This window comes from Stegodyphus dumicola, chromosome 7 (genome assembly GCF_044657685.1).
Source record: "Stegodyphus dumicola isolate Sdum_Otavi_A_Nest chromosome 7, ASM4465768v1".
NCBI lineage: Eukaryota > Metazoa > Arthropoda > Arachnida > Araneae > Eresidae > Stegodyphus > Stegodyphus dumicola.
Window position 1 is genome coordinate 72128395 of NC_140774.1, and position 22041 is coordinate 72150435.

General features: G+C 32.8%; 1 protein-coding gene across 1 annotated transcript in view; it reads right to left on the reverse strand.

Moving 5' to 3' along the window:
- Window positions 1-22041, reverse strand: part of LOC118199022 ((Lyso)-N-acylphosphatidylethanolamine lipase-like) — a 55795-nt gene that overhangs the window by 32773 nt on the left and 981 nt on the right. Inside the window, exon 2 of the mRNA XM_035370799.2 lies at window positions 4677-4861. Within this exon, the coding sequence (XP_035226690.1) occupies window positions 4677-4861 (185 nt within the window). The remainder of the gene's footprint in view (window positions 1-4676; window positions 4862-22041) is intronic.

The window sequence follows — 22041 nt, forward strand, 5'->3', positions numbered from 1 at the left end:
AGAATTGTTCTTTATTTCATAAATTATGCTTCATATTTTTAATTATATAATTTCTGCATGCCATCTTACCAGACTTAAATTGATGATCTATTATCTGGAAAAATCCCACATCCAGAATCGCCGAAGTACTGACCAGTCCGGATTTCGGACTTTGTACTATATCTTATAAATAATTGTCATTTAAAGAAATCACTATTCCCTGAAGATAATTGGCATTATTTTATGATTAAAACTATCAAAATACACTCATGCTAAACAAATAAGCAACAAACACTAAAAGAAAAGGTACAAATGTAAAAAGAGGAATTAAAATATACTATTTACATATGAGGTAGAGGCTGCATTGCTGAATGCAAATAGGCAATCAAAATAAGCATCCCACAGTCACAGTGGCTTAAAATGTGGTATGCTGGACCTATACATCAGTTCGTAAGTAGCAACAGTTCTGTGTAATCTGAGATAGCCAAAGTGGAATGCATGAGCCCAAGACACCATTTGCATGATGAAATGCATTAGAGGGCCATCAGGATGTTGCAAACTGATGCAAGACAATCTGCTGTTGCGAGAGAGCTCAGTGTGCATCATAGTGTTATCAAAAAGATTTTACCACTGCCATTTTTTCACAATGCGAATACACTACATATAAAGATTCTTCATCATATCATTCTAAAAATCGGTTGATTACATTCATGACTAACTCTGCCATGATTCCATTTTAACATCCTCTACGGAAAGCTCTTAATGATCACATTAGATTGAAATTGTGATCTGAAGCACTGCTACAAATCAGAGAGAATAGAAAGGTTGTTTATTCGAAGATTCTCATGTTATCAATGGACTACTGTGAATCTCTGCTACCTTTGAGTTTATGTTAAAAAACATGACAGACTTATGATCCTGCAATTCAAGCTCCACTTTTGCTTAATGAGACCTACAACTGTGACAAAAGAACACGTTGAATGATGACTTCAGTTCCTGCCAATTTACCAGAACTTTATGCAGAAGGAAATTGAAGAACTTGAAAAGAGCAAGAAAAAGAACAATACAGATGCTGACACATTGTGGTGTGAAACTTTGGGCAAAACAAATGATCAAAACATAAACACACAAAAACAAATCATTCAAACATCTATTCTTCTTTATTTTCTTACACCCACATGGCAACAGAAAAAACATCTTCATAAACTACGTAGTAACTTTGCAGGTATTACTCTCAAAGCATGCAGCACAGCAGACATATAAAAATTTTAAATACAGTAAGAGGTAGGTTTGTTTGAAATCTTTTTGGCTGGTCCCAGTCAAACAGAACAGTGTTTATTGCACACAGTACTAAAACCCTGTCCTGCACTTCATATCCTGGTCAACTAAATGACCACCCAAGACACTCACTCAGGCTCAAAAAATAAACAACAAATGGTAACAGAAGAGGTACATAAGTAAAAACAGGAATTAAAACGTACAATTTACATATGAAGTAGACAGAGCAATGTCAAATACAAATAGAAACTAAAACTAGCATAAAATCCTGCAGTCACACCACAGTGCCTTAAAAAGGGGCACAACGGACCTATGCGTCAGTTCACAAGCAGCGATAGTTCCATGAAATCCACGATAGCCAAATCGGAAAGCATGAGCTGAAGATAGCATTTCCAAGATGAAGTGTGTTAGAAGACTGTCGGGACCATAGTGTCATCAGTAGACCGTGGAATCATTACCAAAGGAACCAAAACCCCTGCAGAAGATGCTGGTCTGCATTACCACAATGGGAGAAAATCACTTCCTGTTGCTATGTGCAAGACACCATACATCACTAACAGCATGACAGCGGGCTAGGCATCTCTCTGCTACTTCAGGATGGCCCCAAACTGTATCATGTCAATTGCATGAAGGTGGACTGTATGCCTGAAGACCTGTTGTTTATGTTCCTTTGTCCCTATCACATGTCACAGCACAGTTGAATTGGACTCGTAAATACTGTTGTTGGACACAGATCAGTGGGGTCACTCACTTTTTATCGGTGAGTCTCAATTAAAATCCAGAACAATTCCTGTAGGGCAATGATATGGCAATAGCCAGAGACACACTATTGGACACCAACATCATCAAAAAAGACATTACAGAGGAGAAGGTTTATTTGTATGGCATGGGATAGCAACAAAAGGCCGCACCGATCTTTACAAGATTCCTGGTGGTTCTGTCACATCCATCCAATATTGTGAGGAAATTGTACACCCTCTTGTGCGTCCTTTTATCACTGCAATATTTATGAACGCTAATGCCTGCCCAGATACAGCTCGAATAATGCAAAGTTGTCTGGAGAATGAAATGATTTTCCATCTCCCGTGGCCTGCTAGATCACTGGATCTGAATCCGATAGAGCATATGTGAGACATGTTAGGATGATGGATAACAGGTACCTCCATGAGCTTTGACATGCACCTCCACGAGCTCTGACATGTATTACAACAGGAATGGGTCTTACTGCCATGACAAGCAATCAATGATATTATTGCCAATTTGCCTCTCCATCATCAAACATGCATTTCAGCTAGAGGGTATCATACCCATTATTAGCATTTGCACATTCTTCCAAACCAAACGTCATTCAAAACATGATGGTTAAAATATATGTGTTTTTGTTATGGCTTTGCTTTATTGTTTGCTATGTGATCCAATGATGCCACAACAATCCCTTGGATCAATTTCAAGCATACCCATTAAACAGCTTTTGTTTTATTTCATGTTTTGCCTTTATTGCTTAATTCTTTAGCAAGGTATTACATTTTGTTTTTTAAACATTAGCAACACCAAAAAATTTACATTAATTATTGAAATAATTATTAATACTCAACTACTATTGGACAAGAATATAACAATATTTCAAAACACATAACTGAACTCTTACAAAATTATTAAACCATTAATTGCCACAAAAAAGTTTAACAGTTACTGAAAAATGAAACAATAATTAACACATATATTATATCCTATACACACTAGTGGTAACATTTCAAGGATTAGGATTCATATATGTTTTTCCATACTGAATTTTTAAAAAAATCATGAAAACCTCAGACAAAATGAATTCATTTTACTACATAGTGTCAATTTGATAAATTTCTTCATAAATACGGATGCAAAACTTGGCAATGAAAAATGGAAAAACAACATGTAAAACATATAAAACCTCATAAAATGCATTTGAAGTTCTTACAAACAGTTCTTGGTTACAACTTCTTCAATTGTATATGGTGTAAACCCTTGCTGAACACAACTTGTAGAGTGTGACTTTGCAAATACTTGCTATTTTAATTGTCTCCATTTAATTTGCCAAACCAGAGAATTTCAATTAGATGAAATCACTGCAGAGTGCCCGCTGAATTGCAACAGTCCTCTTTAGTGAATGGTTTGAAAATTCATTCATTAAAGAATTCCTTAGAATAGCAAAACCTGGGCTTTACAGTTCTCCTAATTCTTGATAATGCTACAGAACACTGTACTGAGGTGCTCATAACATTGCATCCAAATGTAGGAGCTTTATTCCTTTCATCAGACACCACCACTTCATTCATCCAAACAATGGGAAAAGAAATAAAACATTCAGAGTCTATTATTGTCAAGCATATTTACATATCTGCAAATAAAACATTAGACAAAGAAAAGGAGGATAGGATACACAGTGGCATTTTAGAAGCAATTCAACATAAGACACAACACAGAAATGATTAAACATGCAGGAAAACAAGTGATTTCATCAAAACTGAATGCTTGTTAGTATCACAGTATCACTGCTGGCCAGAAGTTATCAGCAAATTTAAAGGATCTCCATTGATTGAAAATAAAGCCAAGGAAATAATACAAATTGCAAAAGCAACAGGGTGTGAGGTATTTTCAGACAGGAAGAAGGGGAAATTAAATAATAAGTGGAAGAAGACTGTGAAATGACAAATGATGAACTCAGTGATCTTATAACAACAGCCAGCAGCAAAAGCAGTGATAGTGAAGAAGATATACAGCCTTTAACATACATAAAAGTTAAATGAGTTGTTGAGAATGGCATAGAAACCATCAATTTTATAATGAAGAAAGAACAAGACACTTTATGAGAGGTATTGAAAAGCTTTGCACACCTTACTACAACACATTTAATAAGTACCAAGCAAAAATCACCAGATATTTAAAAAAATAATTGTATCATGTACCTACTTATTAAGCAGAAATAAAAATCCTTTCAAATTAACATTTGTTTCATTTTTTTCCTTTTATTTACAATAACATTTTACAATTATTTATATTTTCATACTCTGAACTATATTTAATGCACTTTTCCCACAGAAAGTTAGCTTTGCAGAACACAATTTTGCCACACACACAATTTGTTAATGAAGTAATCCCTGCATTCAAGAAGGATTTACTGTTACGCTTTTTCGGTTAACAGTTAAAAAAAAATATGTATAAAATCCTATGAAATGAATTCTAGCAATTTTACATATATTACACCAATTCTCATTGTTAATTTTTCTTGTTTTCTAATTAACTTTACTTTATATGTTCTTTAGAAAGCTTTATCAACATAAAAAATTAAACTGAATTCCCAGATAACAAGTCATAAACTCTACAAAAAAATGAGATTAAATAATACCTACTAAATTAATAAATAAAATAAAATATATTACATGATAAGACATCTTGTTCTGCTTTCTCTAACCTTTCAGATGAGGTAGGACACCAGCGCAACAATCTGAGAATAAAGCTTGGACACAATTTCATAAAAATGGAGGGAATTAAATTAATTACATATGCAAGTAAAGAGCCAAAAATTTCTGCTTTTGTGAAAGTTGAGACATCTGAAGACACAAATCTGCAATAGACAAATTATATTACAGAAATATAAAACATTTTTTAGATAATATAGGTATGATGGTTATATTATACCGATATAAATAAAATTATTAAGGTATGACAAAATGGAAACAAAAATTCTAAATCTGTGATAAATTTTATGACATTTTCAAAATTAAAATAAAATAAAACTGAACAAAGAAAACCAATATTTAGGCATAAAAACATTTATTTTAATTCATATTAGTTAAGAGTACATCATAACACTGCCCTAATAAAACAGGACTTTATTACCACTGGAATCTCTGAAGGCTTTTCTAAAAGCACATTAGCTTAAATAGTAATTTCTTGAATTTCATTTCTTGTTTTTAAATTAAAAAATGTAATATTTAATAATTTCTAAACATTTTATGAGGATTTATCTTTCAAAAATTTTTTACAGCTTTTAAAGCTTTATTTTTTACAGCTTTTATTTCATCTTTTAAAGAAGAAATATTGTGCTTGGACATTTACATGTTTTAAAATTTTAATATAAAAGCAGATTAAAAACTCATTTTATTTATGTAGATATAGTTATATAAATATAGAATTCTCTGCATTTAATATACCTACATGGGAAATACTGTGTCAAAATTACCTGAAATACATCAATAATTTGAATTATTTTTCATTTTCAAGGACTATTTTAAAGTTTTACATTTTGAAGATCCAAATTTAGAAATTATAGAACTTTCAAATTCGACTACATAAAATATTAAGCTATTCAGAAATCCTACAATTTCAGAAGCTCAGTACACAAAATAAAAGACTCATTGAAGATTATGAACCTGCAGCTTGAAGACCTAACATTTCCTCCCCCTACCAGCTACTGAACACTTGTTGATTAAGTATAAAAATTTCCAAATGTGCGAAAATCGGAAATAATGGACTTTGTAGATATCATTGTGGTACTACTCTTATATATGCCTTCAAATGTGTTCTAAACAAGGCTGTGTGAGACAGATATAGTGTACAATTCCTTAGAAAACCAGGACACAAAATAATCATAACTTAAGAGATCCTATTGTGTCTTGCACTATCAGTTCTTGGGCTGTTAGAGAGACTGCTGTTCAGAACTCATGCTATGATGAAAATTTTGGAATAAGTTCTTTAAGGCATCTGGCAATGCAACTAATTAGAAATTTTTTATCCTTACCAGTTTGGGTATTTCCACATTATTATGACCCCTATTTCGTAAACAGCAGCAATATTATCAACAAATCGACAGTTTCAAATGGCCAGCAGTCCTAATGACAAATACGGCCCACCAGTGGTTGAGCGATAAAAATCACTGAACACTGGTGGTCCAGTTTGGTGTTTGAATATCGACAAATGGGCTGATTGCATGCGCATATTTGTTGTTTTCTTCCCATGTGTAATGGGTATATGAACCAGTTTTCCTTAGAAAGTCCTCCAAGAGGGTTTCCTTACTGTTAGGCAGGTAGCCTTTGAGTGCTTTGCCATAATCAAATAACCCAACCAGCCTAAATGACAAATATTTACAGTTTGCTCATGATGAAAAAAAAATCCAAGTAAGCCCTGTATAACTGTATTTTCCTCCCATATAAATGTTAACAACTCACAATCACTCATAATCTCTTGTCATAAGAAGAGCTCTAAGGATTCCATGAGTTACAGTATTTTCTTTATCCAAAGAAATGTTTAAAATGTTAAATTTAGAAAGAAGTGAGGAAGATGTTATACATTTTTCCAAAAAGATGCATTTTACTTCATTCAACTATGCAAAAATGACCATTAAATACAATTACATATCAATGAAAGCTTTTGAAGGTGACAAAAAGTATAGATGAAGGAAAGGCATACATTTTGAAAACTGGATCAGTGATTTCAGAATACCGTTTGTAATAGCACAGAAATTTATTTACTGTTAGGCACAGAAGTCAATTTAGTGGAAGAAGTAGCTTAGCTTTTACAAGAATACAGCTATTAACTGTAATACTTTTATGAGAGAAGCGGATTCTCAATATCTAATTTGACAACCAAATAACTGAAAAAGTAGCCCTGAAAAAATTGTTGGCATAAATAAAAATATGTTAATCTGTTCATACACAAAAAAAACAAATAATATGTTTATAGATGTGATATGTGATATGATGTGATATGATGAAATATAATATGTTTATAGATGTGATATAATATATGATAATCAATGTGCCAACCTAAATTTGGCCATCCATGTGCTGTGCACCATCTTGCCCCCCGCTGGTACAAGCCTTGGCAAAAATTTTGACTGAGTACAAGATCAATCAACAATTTATTCAGACTGTTGGTGAGCTGACACAGAAACTCAAATATGCAGGCAAGACATATTTTACTGTGAAACATAAATCTAATTTTAATGATCCAACAATAGCTGCTCATACAGAAAATTTTGAAAGACTCGTGCTTCACTAAGTTCAGACACAGCTCTCTATCATCAAAAGTCCTTGGAACAAGAAAACACTTCTGATGCCCTATAAAAAGCAATTGTTAAAAAAGTATATGTAAGAAATACATGAACTTCATAATAATCCCGATACAAACTTGACGTTTAAAAAATGGAGACTGTAATAATAAAGAATTACCTCAGTTTGTTTTGCTCAGCATTTAAGATGATAAAATTTGATTTTCTCAATTACAGATTTTGAATTCCTTAGATTTCTTTCAAAAATTAGCAATCTCTATGAGGGCTATTGCATTTTTGCCTTGCAATCCCATAAATTTTAGAGAAAATTAATAGATTCTCATTGAACACTGAATAATATAATACAGACTAGCGATGCCATCATTTTTTAGTTTTAGTATAGAAAAGGGTGCCCTTTAGATTGGCACAAATTTCAATGCTGGTACCAGTTTTCTGGTAACTAAGAATGGACTCTGTTTTCTCAATGTTATGGCAACCATTATTTTGCTATGTGCCAATGTTTTTCTTAAGTTTAATCTGATTGGAACTTCTAAGTTTAGTATGCAAGGGCTATGTGATATGTAATACATATATTACATTCTACAAATCACATATTTTAAATTTGACCATATTTTGAACTATTAGAATTTTAATTGCCATTAATTGACTGTTGGTTTTTCTTTAACTGTCAACTTCTAATTAATCGTTGTTCCATCATTTCTATAAAGAAGTATGTCTGCTAAGATAAATACTTGTTTTATTCATAATTTAGACTGAAAAGGTAAGAAAGCTATTATTGATTGGTGTATGAATGAAGGTTTAATTAGTTCTCAGTATGAATGCTTAGTCTGGATGAAAGATACGCATCTGGTTGAGCATAAAGTTCGATCAGATGCCTATGAGTGGGTTTGTCATGAGAAAGATGGAAATGCTCATTATTGTAATAGGGCTGTAAGAAAAAGTACATGGTTCGAAGAAAGCAAGATCAGTATAACTGATATTTTAATGTTTACTTATTTGTGGGTACATGAAGCTGGAACAAATCTGCTTATGAGATTAATGTCTGTTCGAATAAAACTGTAGCTGACTGTAGGAATTTTTGTAGAGAAATGTGTATGGATGTAAGCGTAAAAAAGAATGAAATGATTGCTGGTTTTGGTATGGTTGTAGAGACTAATAACTGCACATTTGACAAAAAAGTATAATACAGTACAAAGTCCATAATCCGGACTCGTCGGGACTTCGGTGATTCCGGCTTAGGGGTTTTTTTCAAATTATAGATCATCAATTTTAAACTGAATAAGATGGCATGCAGAAATTATACAATTAAAAATATGAAACCATAATTTATGAAATAAAGAGCAATTATGATCTAAAGGGTATCAAAATTTACAAAAAAAAAAAAAAAAAAAAAAAAAAGCTTAATATTTATTTGTTTACTTTATTAAACATTTCTTTCAATGTAAGTTGTTTCGTTTTTTTACTAATAGTTTCTCTTTAATTCTATACACAGACATAATTTCTTGTTCAGTTACAAAGTTCCACCTATCAGAAGTGGTATTTTCTGGATTTAGAACCATACTACAGATTTCACCGTCCGTTAATTGATTGATGATTGAGGCATTGTCGTCACAATGAAAAACTTCTGTTATATCATCTTCATTTATTACCACTTCTCCACATTTCTTTACAAAATTCAATAACTGGAAAATTTCACCTTTAGTTTGCAATGTCTGAAAACTTTCAAATTCGTGGCTATCATCTTCATCGTCCTCACCATGAAATATGGTAGCTGGCCATAAATTATGCCAAGCACTTTTTAACGTATCTGGAAACATCCTCCCAATGTGCATGCGCATGCGTAAAGCATACATAAAAAAAGTTTCTGGCTTTTAGGTCCAGATTGTAGATCATTCCGGATAATGGACGTCCGGATTATGGACTTTGTACTGTAAGGCTACAGTGGTGGATGGAAAGAGGGTGTTCAGTAGTACTGAAAGACAAGCTGTGAAAGATCACAAGAAAGAGAATTTTATGAAGGTGAATTCTCAAGAAATGCTGCCTAAAGCAATCTTGGGCTGTTAGAAAGCCAATGATTGCCTCAGTAATCAAGGTTTCCAGCATTTATCAGTGAATCAGTCTATGACTTACCAAAGACCTCGAAACCGACACCTATACCAACTCCACCGAGGATGTAAAGCCAGATTACACAGGAATTTCAAAAGTGGGTTCTTCTGCAGTCATCGAATAACATTTTCAATTCCTACTTTGCCGAATTTTTGTGGCACAGCTGGCACCAGGATCAGGAAGAGATGGATCCATTTTGGGATTACATGAATTGCATAAAAGAACTTTATGTGCTGCATTCATTCCACACTAATGATGAGACATAGCCAAGAACAAATGAGGTGAGTACTTTTGTTTTTGAAACATATGTTTTCAGCATCATTAGGGACAACAGCCATCTCAGAAACATTGCTTTTAAGGCATCATTCTTGATGTTAAAAAAATTCCAAAGATATCAAGGGGTACCTTATCATAAACTTTACTTTTATCTATTTTTGGTTTTTGTATTTTCCAGAACTGCAGAATTTGTACTCTTTTACCTAACTCTCTTCAGTCTGTACTGAAGAAATTTTCTGAAAGAAAATTTTTTTTTTTTTTTTTTTGTATTTAGAAGTTAAATAAAAGCTTCATAAATATTTTTTGTTACTAATTTTTGGTCTTTTTTTATTTTTACAGGAAAATGATTATTCATAATTAAAAATATATACTGTAGATGAAAATGTATAAATGGGGAAATGAATCAAAACCGTGACTTCTATGCAAAGTAATTTATCACGCAAAATTATCATAGAATAATAAAACTGGAAAAAAATTATAAAAAAAATTTGCAACTGCCTGTAATAATAATTATAATTAACTCTTAATATGACTATGCATGTGTAATTTCATCAATAAATTTTTTCACTAATGGACTATGACCTAAGAAATTTCAGGTAAGTGTTCATACATAAATTACTTTATAATGGATTAAAACAGATCGGATCAAATAAAACGTAATCAGAAAAACTAAGTTGAAATACATCTGGGGGTATGGAATCATATATACAACATTAAATTTTATTAAGAGATAATAAAGCTGTCTTTTAAGAGCTTGAAACCAGAGCTTAAATTGCACAGGATCCTGCTGGAGCCAGTACTTCTCAGTTTTTCAGACAAATCACAATTTCAATTGTAGCAGATCAGAGCCCTAATTAAAAGAGCTAAAGCACTTCTGTTATGTAAGTGCACAACAATTTCAAAAGTCGAATGAATTTTATTTTAATAACAAATATATGCCTTAAAAATAAATTTTAACTTTTGAATGCTGGCCTGTCTTTCCCTCAGCACCTTGGACAGATGCTGAGACTTTTAATGAAAGGAAAACCTCCTCCCTTATTCTAAAGGTTTATTCTCCAGGATGTGCAATGAATTTATGAGAGTGGATAAATTTCTCATTCCTGAAAGTATTAAAAGTAATCACCCTGATAGTGCATGTGCCATTCTAATGACTCCTACTGCAGAACACTTGAAGATTTTTTGAACAATGTAACTAAATGAAAGGACCACTACTGTCCCTTATACAGAACAGTCTCACATTGTTATCAAATCGTATTCAGTGGAATATTCTGCTTGACGGCTAGAATTATATCAACAGAGCATAGCGATCTGAAAGTCTTGGATTCTTCTCTGTTTATTTTCAAAGCTACCCTTCTCCATGTTGAGAATAATCACACTTACTCCTTGGTTTATGATTTGATGTTATATGTATATTAACCGTAACTGTTTATATTTTGCTTAGGTTGCATTGGCAACAGTTGTTGTAGTGTAGTTTGGTGTGATATGTAGAAGTGTGCTATGCCATGTGTGTGATTAATTTCATCATTTAATAAAGCCTCTACTTAATTATCATCAGCCTCTGATTCACCTTTCTAAATCTTAACAGCAGAGCGTGGTTCTGATATTGAACATGCTAGAGGTGAAGCATTTATATTTGTCTTGTGGAACTTGTTTGTTTGGAACGGAATCACACGTTAAGTGAAATTTGAAATGGTAGCACATGATGAGAACACAAAGTATTCTGTTGAGTGGTAAAAACTTTTCTCTGTTTAAGCGCCGTGTTGAAGCTGTGTTTGTAACTAAAGAACTTGATAAATATTTAGACGTTGAAGCGAATGAAACAAAAGTTGCTGAAATCAAAGATGCATAAAAGGCTTACGCATTGCTGCTAACCCTTCTAGATGATGCCATATTGGCGACGATGTCGAGTGAATCTTCTACACGTGAAATTTGGAGCAGTTTAAAGAATAAATACCAGAAGGTGAGTGCACTTAGTCAACTATTAGTACAAAAGAAATTATCAACACTGAAGAAACGTCGAGACTGCAGTCACGTATTAACGAACTGTTGGCGTTCGTAAATGAACTGCGACTCTCGGGTGCTGAAGCCAAAGATATGGATGTGATTATTTATTTGTTGATGACGCTACTTGCTGAGTACGACATTATTAAATCGATGATTGAGAACCAGCCAAATGAAATGCTTACGCTGGACTATGTTACGCACTCTCTTGAATGCTGAAGAATTGCAAGGTCAGAGAAATTCTTATGATTCTCGTGTTTCTGGCTCAAGTAATAATGTAGCTTTTAGCGCTGATAATATCATTTGCCACAAAAGTAAAAGTAAAGATCATACTGCCAAACTTTGCAAGAGAAAATTAGTTTGCTTTGAATGTGGACGCCCAGGGCATTAAAAGAAGGATTGCAAATTTAAGCATAAATCAGATTACAGAGAATCGGCAGCAGAACATTAATGGTTGGAAATCTCATTCTGGATTCTGGAGCATCTACACACATGTGTAATAAAGGCAAGTGGTTTGAAGAAATTAAACCTTTTTCTGGAACTGTTGCATGTGCCTCAAAAAATTATGCTTTAAAGATAGAAGGTATTGGTACAGTACCTGGAACATTAAATGGAAGAGAAATATTACTTAAAGATGTGTTTTATGTGCCTGAGTTGAACAGTCAATTAATATCTGTGAAGAATATTCAAAAAGCAGCTTACAGTGTAATTTGTAAGAATGATGTAGCTGTTATTGAAAAGAGGAATGACAAATTTGAGTTTGCTAAATTCAATGAGAAAGGACAGTATGTGAGTTAATTTGAACCTGTTAAAGCTTGAACTCACATTGCAAATCATATTGCAGATTTATGGCACAGGTGCATGGGGCACTTACCTGATAAAATATTAAAAGAAATGGGTTTGCCAGTATCTGAATCACCATCAAGTTTTTGTGAAGAGTGTGTACTAGCAAAACATTCCAACACTCCTATGAACAAAGATTCTAGAATCAGAGAGCATGTGCCGTTGATAATGATACACACTGACATATGTGGTCCCATTGATCCACCCACTAGGGAAGGTGAAAAGTATTTTGCTACAATCATAGATGATTTTTCTAGATTTACTGAAGTGCATCTCTTAAAGCACAAGAGTGACATAAATGAAGTGTTTAAATTGTTCCTAAAGCAGAATCCTGATCTCTACAAAATCTGGTGTGATATTGCCAAGGAATACGTGTCTGGTGAACTAGCTTGTTATTGCAAGAAAAATGGTGTTATAATAGATCCTGGTCCTCCATATTTACCTCCTTTGAATGGTGTGGCTGAGAGAGGCAACAGATAGCTTTTAGAGAAGGCAGAAACTCTAATATGTGAAGCAAAGCTTTCTAAATCCTTTTGGCGTTATGCTGTATAGACAGCTGCATATCTTAAGAACAGAATTCCAAATCACTGTTGAAAATCTACCTTATGGGCTCAAATATGGGAAGCCACCTGATTTGAATATTATTAAGGTGTTTGGATCTGATGCATACATGAGAGTTCCTGATAAGAAATTGGATCCAAAATCAGAAAAGATGATTTTTATTGGATACTCTACCACAGATTATCGTTTACTGGAACCAGTCACAAATAATGTTGTGGTTTCTTGAAATGTATTGTTCAATGAAGAGAAAAAGAAATGTATCTCAGTTCAAGATGTTTTTTCTATAGAAAGTAAAGATCCTGCTAAAGATAAAGTAATATGTGATTCAGGTGATGTAGAATCCAGAAATCTTGAAGAAAGTTATGAAGAAATTACTAGGCACAGAAGAAATATAAAATTACCTGTAAAGTTGAATGATTACTTTGTGTATGAAGCTAATGTGGCAACTCTTGACACATTAATATATGAGGATATAACAACATTGCCAAAAGAAGGGCAAATCCTATGGAGGAAAGCCATGGATGACGAAATAGATTCTCTTGATAAAATTGCCAAAGGATGAAAAGCCATATCCTGTAAATAGGTGTTCCGCATCAAACGAAACAATGTTACAAAGCTAGACTGGTTGCTCGTGGCTTTGAACAGAAGCCAGGCATTGATTACTTTAAGACCTATGCTCCTGTAATTAGTACATCATCACTTTGATTTGTGCTGGCTATCATTATTCAAAAGAATCTTGAAATCTATGCATTAGATGTAAAGACTGCATTTCTAAATGGTGATCTCCAAGAAACAATCTACATGGAACACCAATGGGCTACAGTGACAACAGTGGTCATGTGTGCAAGCTTCTTAAGAGTCTCTAGGGACTTAAGCAAGCACTGAGACTTCCAACAACTAAACTGTGAAGCATGTACTGTTGTGAGAAGAACTAAACAGAGTGAAATATTTATTGTGCTGTATGTGGATAACTTGCTTATTGCTGGCTCTAATGATTCAGAGGTAAGAACTGTGATTGAATTACTTAGAAATGAATTTGAGATGTCCAAGGCTGAAGTTGCAAATGAATTTCTAGGAATATGTTTTGAATATTTACAAAACAAACTTACTTTAGGCTTATGTTGAAAAATTGTTAAAGAGATTTAGAATGTTAGATTGTAAGCCATCTGATACTCCCCTAGTGCCTAAGTAAACTTCATCAAATTTTGTGAATGGTGAAAGATTTCATGGCCCTTATCCTGAACTTGTAGGTGCTTTGCTGTACCTATCTATGACAACTCGTCCTGGTATTCTGTAAACTGTCTGAGTCAGATAGAAGAGCAACCCACTAACAGTGATTGGGCTGGTCTGAAGCGAATTTTTCGATATTTAAAAGAGACATCTGAACTCAAATTATTATTTTGTAAATCTAATAGTGTTGATATTGTCTTAAATGTTTATGTTGATGTTGATTGGGGGTCAGATATATCTATTTTTCTGGGTATATTAATTTTTAATGATTGTCCTGTAACTTGGTCTGTTAAGGAGCAAACATCTATTGCTCTGTCCTCTACTGAGGAAGAAATTTTGGTTGAGCAAAATTTCAGTGAATCTCTTTAACAATTTTTCAACATAAGCCTAAAGTAAGTTTGTTTTGTAAATATTCAAAACATATTCCTAGAAATTCATTTGCAACTTCAGCCTTGGACATCTCAAATTCATTTCTAAGTAATTCAATCACAGTTCTTACCTCTGAATCATTAGAGCCAGCAAAAGAAATTTTGCTCAACCAAAATTTCTTCCTCAGTAGAGGACAGAGCAAAAGCTATTCAGGACCTAACTGTATTTTATAATGTATCTAGAGAAATTTTAGGAGTCGATAACATTAAAATTTCAGTTTATGAAGATAATTAGTCTGTAATTAAAGCAATATTAAATTAAAATAATTGTGCTAGACTAAAATATTTGGATATTAAATTAACATATATTAGGGATATAGTAAAATTGTATGATATAAATCTTGTATATGTTTCTAATGAAAATCAGTTAGCTGATTTGTTTACAAAATGCTTACCTAAACCAAAATTATGTTATTTAAGAGATAAATGTACAATAATATGTGAATAAGGGAGGGTGTTGAGAATAATCACACTTACTCCCTGGTTTATGATTTGATGTTATATGTATATAAACTGCAACTGTTTATATTTTGCTTAGGTTGTATTGGCAACAGTCATTGTAGTGTAGTTTGGTGTGATATGTAGAAGTGTGCTATGACATGTGCATGATTAATTCCATCATTTAATAAAGCCTCTGATTCACCTTTTTAAATCTTAACACTCCATAAAAATTTCCTTCGATATCCTCATACTGTTTATAGAATTCTTACTATTCTCCTCAGTGATGCTAATCATTTTATCTTTTTTCATTTGTGTGCTGCAAGAAAAGAATAGTTTTTGTACCTGTCATTGTTTGAAATAATGTATTAATCATACAATTAGGTCTTAAATTCAGATGGAGATTGGCTAAGCTGCTTTTTAGCTTTGAAATGCAATTTTTTATTCTAGCCAGAGCCCCAACTAACACACGGCCTGATAATTTATTTTACTTAACTATTTAAAATTAATTGGTAAAAATATATTTATGGGTGCCCCTTGGCTATAATTGGCGGTACATGGACATCGAGTTTGTGCAATTCTTTGACTTGTTATTTTGGCTTTGTGTAGTAGCGATTTTTGCACCAAAAACTGTCGCTACACAAATCCAAAATAACAAGTCAAAGAATTGCACAAACTAGGTATCCATGTACACATCGACCTACACTCCCTTGACTTTGTCTATCTATACATCGATTTTTATTTATTTAAAAAGTCAAAGGAGCAGCCAACAAAACATACATAATCTCAATAAGCTACATTTTAAATCAAACAATGAAATAACATAAAAAAGGAAATTTATCTTGGCACTACACAAAGGAAATATCCACTTAGCCTTATTTACGAATTTAAGTGTCTTCAGTCAAACAAAATCTCTTTACAACATAAAAAACTTCCTAAAATTATCTGAACTAGAATCTGTATACTGGCATCGCCACATAAATTCACAAAATTATCCTCCGTAGTGCCAGTATCATCCAATGTTTGACCATACACATTTCGTTCCTATAAACGAGATACATAAATTATATCTCGTTTATAGGCTACTAAGTAAACCTTCTTTAAAACACCAGTCAATTAATGCTTTTTTCGCTTCGTTCCAAATCATACAGAAACTTCAAATTAATCTTACCACATTCAGCCATTTTACTGCGTAAACCACAAAATAACAATATAATTCTGATCTAAAATCGGACAGACACTTTCAAAATCTTTTTCCATCATTCAAATGGACCACAATCACACAACCAATTATGTCAAAATAGGGTTACCATAAATGAAACAGCAACTTGGCGATAATCCAAAGGGCACCCCTTAATTCTACTCTAACCAATTAATTTAATAATTTGTTATATTTCCGTGGTTAGTCTATATTTTAGGGTGCCCCTTGGATTATTGCCAGGTTGATCTTTACATTATGGTAACTTGGCATTTTTTTGGTGAAAATTTGGCGACCAACTCTCCTACAGCAACCCTCTATTTTTTTTTTCCCGCTGCCATTTTGTCTTCACGAAGTAAAGACATGTTTCTTTTCTTTTTATCTACTGAACACTTCTTCCAACAATCTACTCGCCGAATTACACTTATGCTAGAAATTTTATGTAACAAAACTGCTTAATCATGACAAATATTCACTGCAAAATTGGGAATAACACATACACATAAACCATGTACACGCCGACTTATTTTTACTTAAAAAAAATCCCAGAATTGCATAAAAATGGCATTGCGCACACTCTTCACTATATCCATGTACACTGCTTTTTTCTCATAAATTAGAAAAATTTCACGAAAATACATGACAATTTTCTCAATCTTTAAACCCGGTAAAAAGAACATATATGAAATTACCTGATCGCGAAAAAGTATTTACCCTTTCCAAATATGAACATTTCCACATATAAAATAAATAAAATATCCAAAAACTTTTACCTCTAAATCATCTATTATATTATACACGTCACCAACGAATTCATACCGCAAGCATTACAAATACTTAGTATCAAATATTTAAATTATTTCCATGCACGTTTACTTCAACTTAAACGTATACCAAATTCCTACAAACAAAATTCACAAAATAACTATCATTTAATTAAAATATCACTAAACCATGTACACGTCGACTTATTTTTACTTAAAAAAACATCCCAGAATTGCACAAAAATGGCATTGCGCACACTCTTCACTATATCCATGTACACTGCTTTTTTCTCATAAATTAGAAAAATTTCATGAAAATACATGACAATTTTCTCAATCTTTAAACCCGGTAAAAAGAACATATATGAAATTACCTGATCGCGAAAAAGTATTTACCCTTTTCAAATATGAACATTTCCACATATAAAATAAATAAAATATCCAAAAACTTTTACCTCTAAATCATCTATTATATTATAAACGTCACCAATGAATTCATACCGCAACCATTACAAATACTTAGTGTCAGATATTTAAATTATTTCCATGCACGTTTACTTCAACTAAAACGTATACCAAATTCCTACAAACATAAAATTCACAAAATAACTATCATTTAATTAAAATATAATTAAATTCAAAAACACTACTTAAAATATAAATGAGCACATACATTAAATTAATAAAAATTACCTTACAGTCCTAATTACTTTAAACTAAATCATTGCTAATAACAATTTTCCCAATAATACCAAATTCCTTTACTTCCACCTTACATTTAGAACAATGCATAAAAATAATATCCTCAAATAATTAAAAATACTAACTTACCTGAAGATCTCGCACAACCTTAAAGAAACATTTATTACTACCCTTTTCAATACCATTAAATACCCATTTCGAATTCACTTTAGTTACGGCCATGGGATCCAAAAATTCACGAACACTGTTTCACACAACACAGAATAAAGCCAAATACAAAATTTCCATATTTTTTCCCGATTTCCCCCCTTTTCCGATTAAAGAACCGTAATTCGTCCATTAATATCACATGACATATCCCATGATCTCTCATTTCCCTCACACAAAATAATGCGTAATCGGAACTGAGTACTGCTCACATTATTACCAAAGTCCCAGTTAGTAACCTTTATCGCCTCCAAAATGTCGCCAAACTACCAGTTACCATATTGTAAAGATCAACCTATTGCCAAGTTGTTTCATTTATCGTCAAATTGTTGTTTCATTTTATAGTAACATGAGTAGATGTAAGGGCTGTTCAAATGTGTAGATTTGTACATTTTTTGCCCTTACATATGTGTAGATTTGTAAGGGCTTATTTCTGCATTGGATGTCAGTTAGCAAATACGTTTCTTATTTTGTGCTCTACACTGTAAAATGGCTGTTTGTGATGAGATTAGTCTGAAGTTTCGGTACAATTTGGAATGAAGGAGGAGAAAAAGCATTAATTGACTTATGTGTAAATGAAGGTTTAGTTAGTAGTCATTATAAGTGTCTTGTTTGTATGAATGAAATGTGTATGGTTGAACGTAAAGATCATTCAAAGATGGCTTTGTCAGAAGAAAGGTTCATGCAAGAAATGCCATTGGCAGTCCAGCACTGCAGAGGATATTTTTGGCTCTTATTTTTGTGAATTTATGTGGTGACGGGAGTATGCATATTCTAGTTCAGATAATTTTACAAAAATTTTAGATGCTGTTATAGAATTTTTTGTGCCAGACTGAAGACACAGAAATGTCTAAATATAGTCGATATGTCCTTTTTGTAGTGTGTATATGCGATAACATGTATTTCCTTTTTTATGTTATTTCATTGTGTGATAAATGCATTTGACTGAGCTTCAATTGGCTACAAATTTTGTTCAGTTTCGGTGATGAGTAACTTTGTTTTAACATTACATGATATCATCCTTCTTCTGATTTTTTTTTTAAGTGAAAATAGATTGATGTGTACATGGACACTGTGTTTGTGCATTTCTTTGACTTGTTATTTTGGTTTTGAGCAGCGGCCATCTTGAAACTGTGCCTTGCTGGCCAGTCACCAAAAATCACCAATTTTCACCAAAAAGCACCCTGAACTATATTTTTACCTATGTCTGTTTATCTCTTTACCTTTCTTTTAATTTAAATTTTTTAGTTATTTTATTTTTTCCTTCATTCCACAGGGCTTCGGCACTTCAACATTAGAAATTAAGCCCTGTTTGTCACTATAATTTTCCTCGGTTCCCAGACAATAGCCCACTGGACGAAAGCACACGTGACAAAAGCCCACTGTGATAATTGTCCATGCGACAAATACCCACAGCGATGAAAGTGCACATTGATAAAAGCCCACATTGATAAAAGTGCACGTTGATAAAAGCGCACATTGACAAAAGACCACATAATGAAGAGGGACTTATGGTTTTTTATTACTATAAAATGTATTTGTAATTTTAATTATAATAAATGGAGTATTCTAAATTTTAATTATCGCAAAAATACGTCTGTTCGTATTGCTACTTTATCTGTTTATTTTATTAGGTTGAAAGCAAACTTTCTGCTCTCTGATTAAGCGATTAGCTACAACGTTTCGATGAGAAATCTGAAAATGAGTTTTATGATTTATTTACTTACTTAACTTTGGTACATGTAACGTTTGGTACGTAAACTACCAGGAGCCGGTAAAGTTGCATTTACTCGCGACGCACTGGCAATATATGCATGCACTGGATTGGATTGGGGACAAAAGAAAAGGAAAGCAATGGTTTCCCACCTGAATAGACAGCGGACAGTTAGAAAACTGCATGACAAAAGCCCATAAGACGAATGCCCACTTAAAAACTCCCCACATTTTCAGGAAATCCAAAATAGCTATGACATTCTGAAAAAAGTTACGAATAATAATTATTATGATTAAAAATGAAATTTCAAGTGGGAATGGAATTGATTTATGCAAAAGCCAAGTTTTAAAATTTAACTAAACCATTTAAAGGCGCGCTTTTAATTTACTATTAAAACTACTTATGATAGTGCACGCAAATGTTTTCTTAATCCTTAATAGAATACGGTACTTTTATCTTTTTCGTTGAAATTAAAGTTTCGCTTTGATTCTCCATATTAAATTCATTATATGCAAAATTTTCTGAATTGCTAAATTATTCTCTGTATTTGATGATAATTTGCATACATTTTACACTGCTTATAATTTTGTACAATTAAAAGAAGCAAGTGTGTTCAGCATTCCCTTTCATCTCCCTTTGTCGGACCTATACGAGAGCGCTTCCATTTGTCGTGTAAATATAAAAACAAAATGTATAGGTTTTTAATTATATTATTTTGATTGACTCTCTGTTCTATATACATACAGGATTTTAATTCAGTCGGAGCCCAAAATTAAATGTGTTCCGCTACTTAAATTTATTGTTCAATTATTTGTTATTAATATAATTTATTTTTTATTTAATCTTTATTCATGAATCTGCTTTGCGAAGCTGAAGAAAAAAGGGAAATATATTAATTTTAACATAGCATATATATCGGTGTGGGGTTTTGTCAATGTGGGCTTTTATCACTTATATCTATGTGAACTTTTATCAATGTGCGCTTTCATCGGTGTGGGTATTAGTCGCGTGGGCAATTATCTCAGCGGGGTCTTTTTTGTGGGCTTTTGTCACATGCGCCTTCGTCCAGTGGGCTTTTGTCTGGTCACCATTTTATTCATAGCATTTCCCTTCCCTTCAACATTTAGAGATCAATAATTGTTTAATAATTATATTTCAGCAAGATGATCTAAATTCCGAAAAATTAAAAACCAGGAGATCTGAAGATTTACTGCAAGCATGGGAAATGAGATGAAAAATCAGACATTTCCCACCTTTACCAAAAGGTATGGAAATTTGTGATTTTAAATTATGCCTTTTGTCAAAAAGCAAAATTAGATTTTTAAAGCAGTTTTCTGGCAGAAAAAAGTGTAGAATAGGAAATGAAAACAAGAATATCCTATAACTTTTGTAGAACTCATTAACCTGTTATTTCTGCTACATGAAGATTCTAACAGATTAGACTAAATTTAGTTCATCATGTTAAATTCAAAATAACTATACGATAAATGATTTATTATGTTCATAAAAAGTTGTTATAATTAGCAAAATTCATAGCGATTACAATTGTATCTGGTGTACACTCATCCAGTCTGTTAACAGGAAGTATCTTCAATTGGAAATACATCAGTGTCTTTCTTTAAAAATAGGGTACAACTCTAATATACGCCCTAATTTCACCAAATGTGGCGATATGTGTTCTGCGCTGGTTTTTTGCGCGATTGCGTGTTCTGTGGCAACCCTGTTGACGCTGAAAAATCTCGCTGGAGCTCGTTGGTTCGCCTGTGTCTGAGAAGATGGGAGGGAAAGATAAAATGGTAATTGTTGAATTGAAGTTCGGCAAAATGAAATATGATTGTGGCTATCCTGTTGAGGGGTAGTGGGTATTTGGAACTGTGGAAAGAGGGTCTGGGAGATTATTTTTAATGGCAGTGCATGATAGAAGTAGGGATTTGTGATTTTATTTATTTGTGAACCATAGTATAAATTTTCTGGATAGTGTGTCTGGCTGTCATGTAAATGCGATAGTGATTACGTGGCAGCATGTTAAAGGCGGTATGAAATTTATATTTCTGCTATTCGAAAACGCATTAATTCATGGTAAGTGCATTTTATTTTATCCTTGTTCTTATTTTGTAGAATGTTATGTTCATTGGTTCTTTAGTATGAATTTCTGTCGTTATTGTTGTTTTTTTAAATTGTTTGAAATTTATTTTAGTTTATTTTGTTGTTTAGTGTCTAGACTGTACAATTCGTAGATGTTTTTTAAAGTTGAAACAGAACACTGT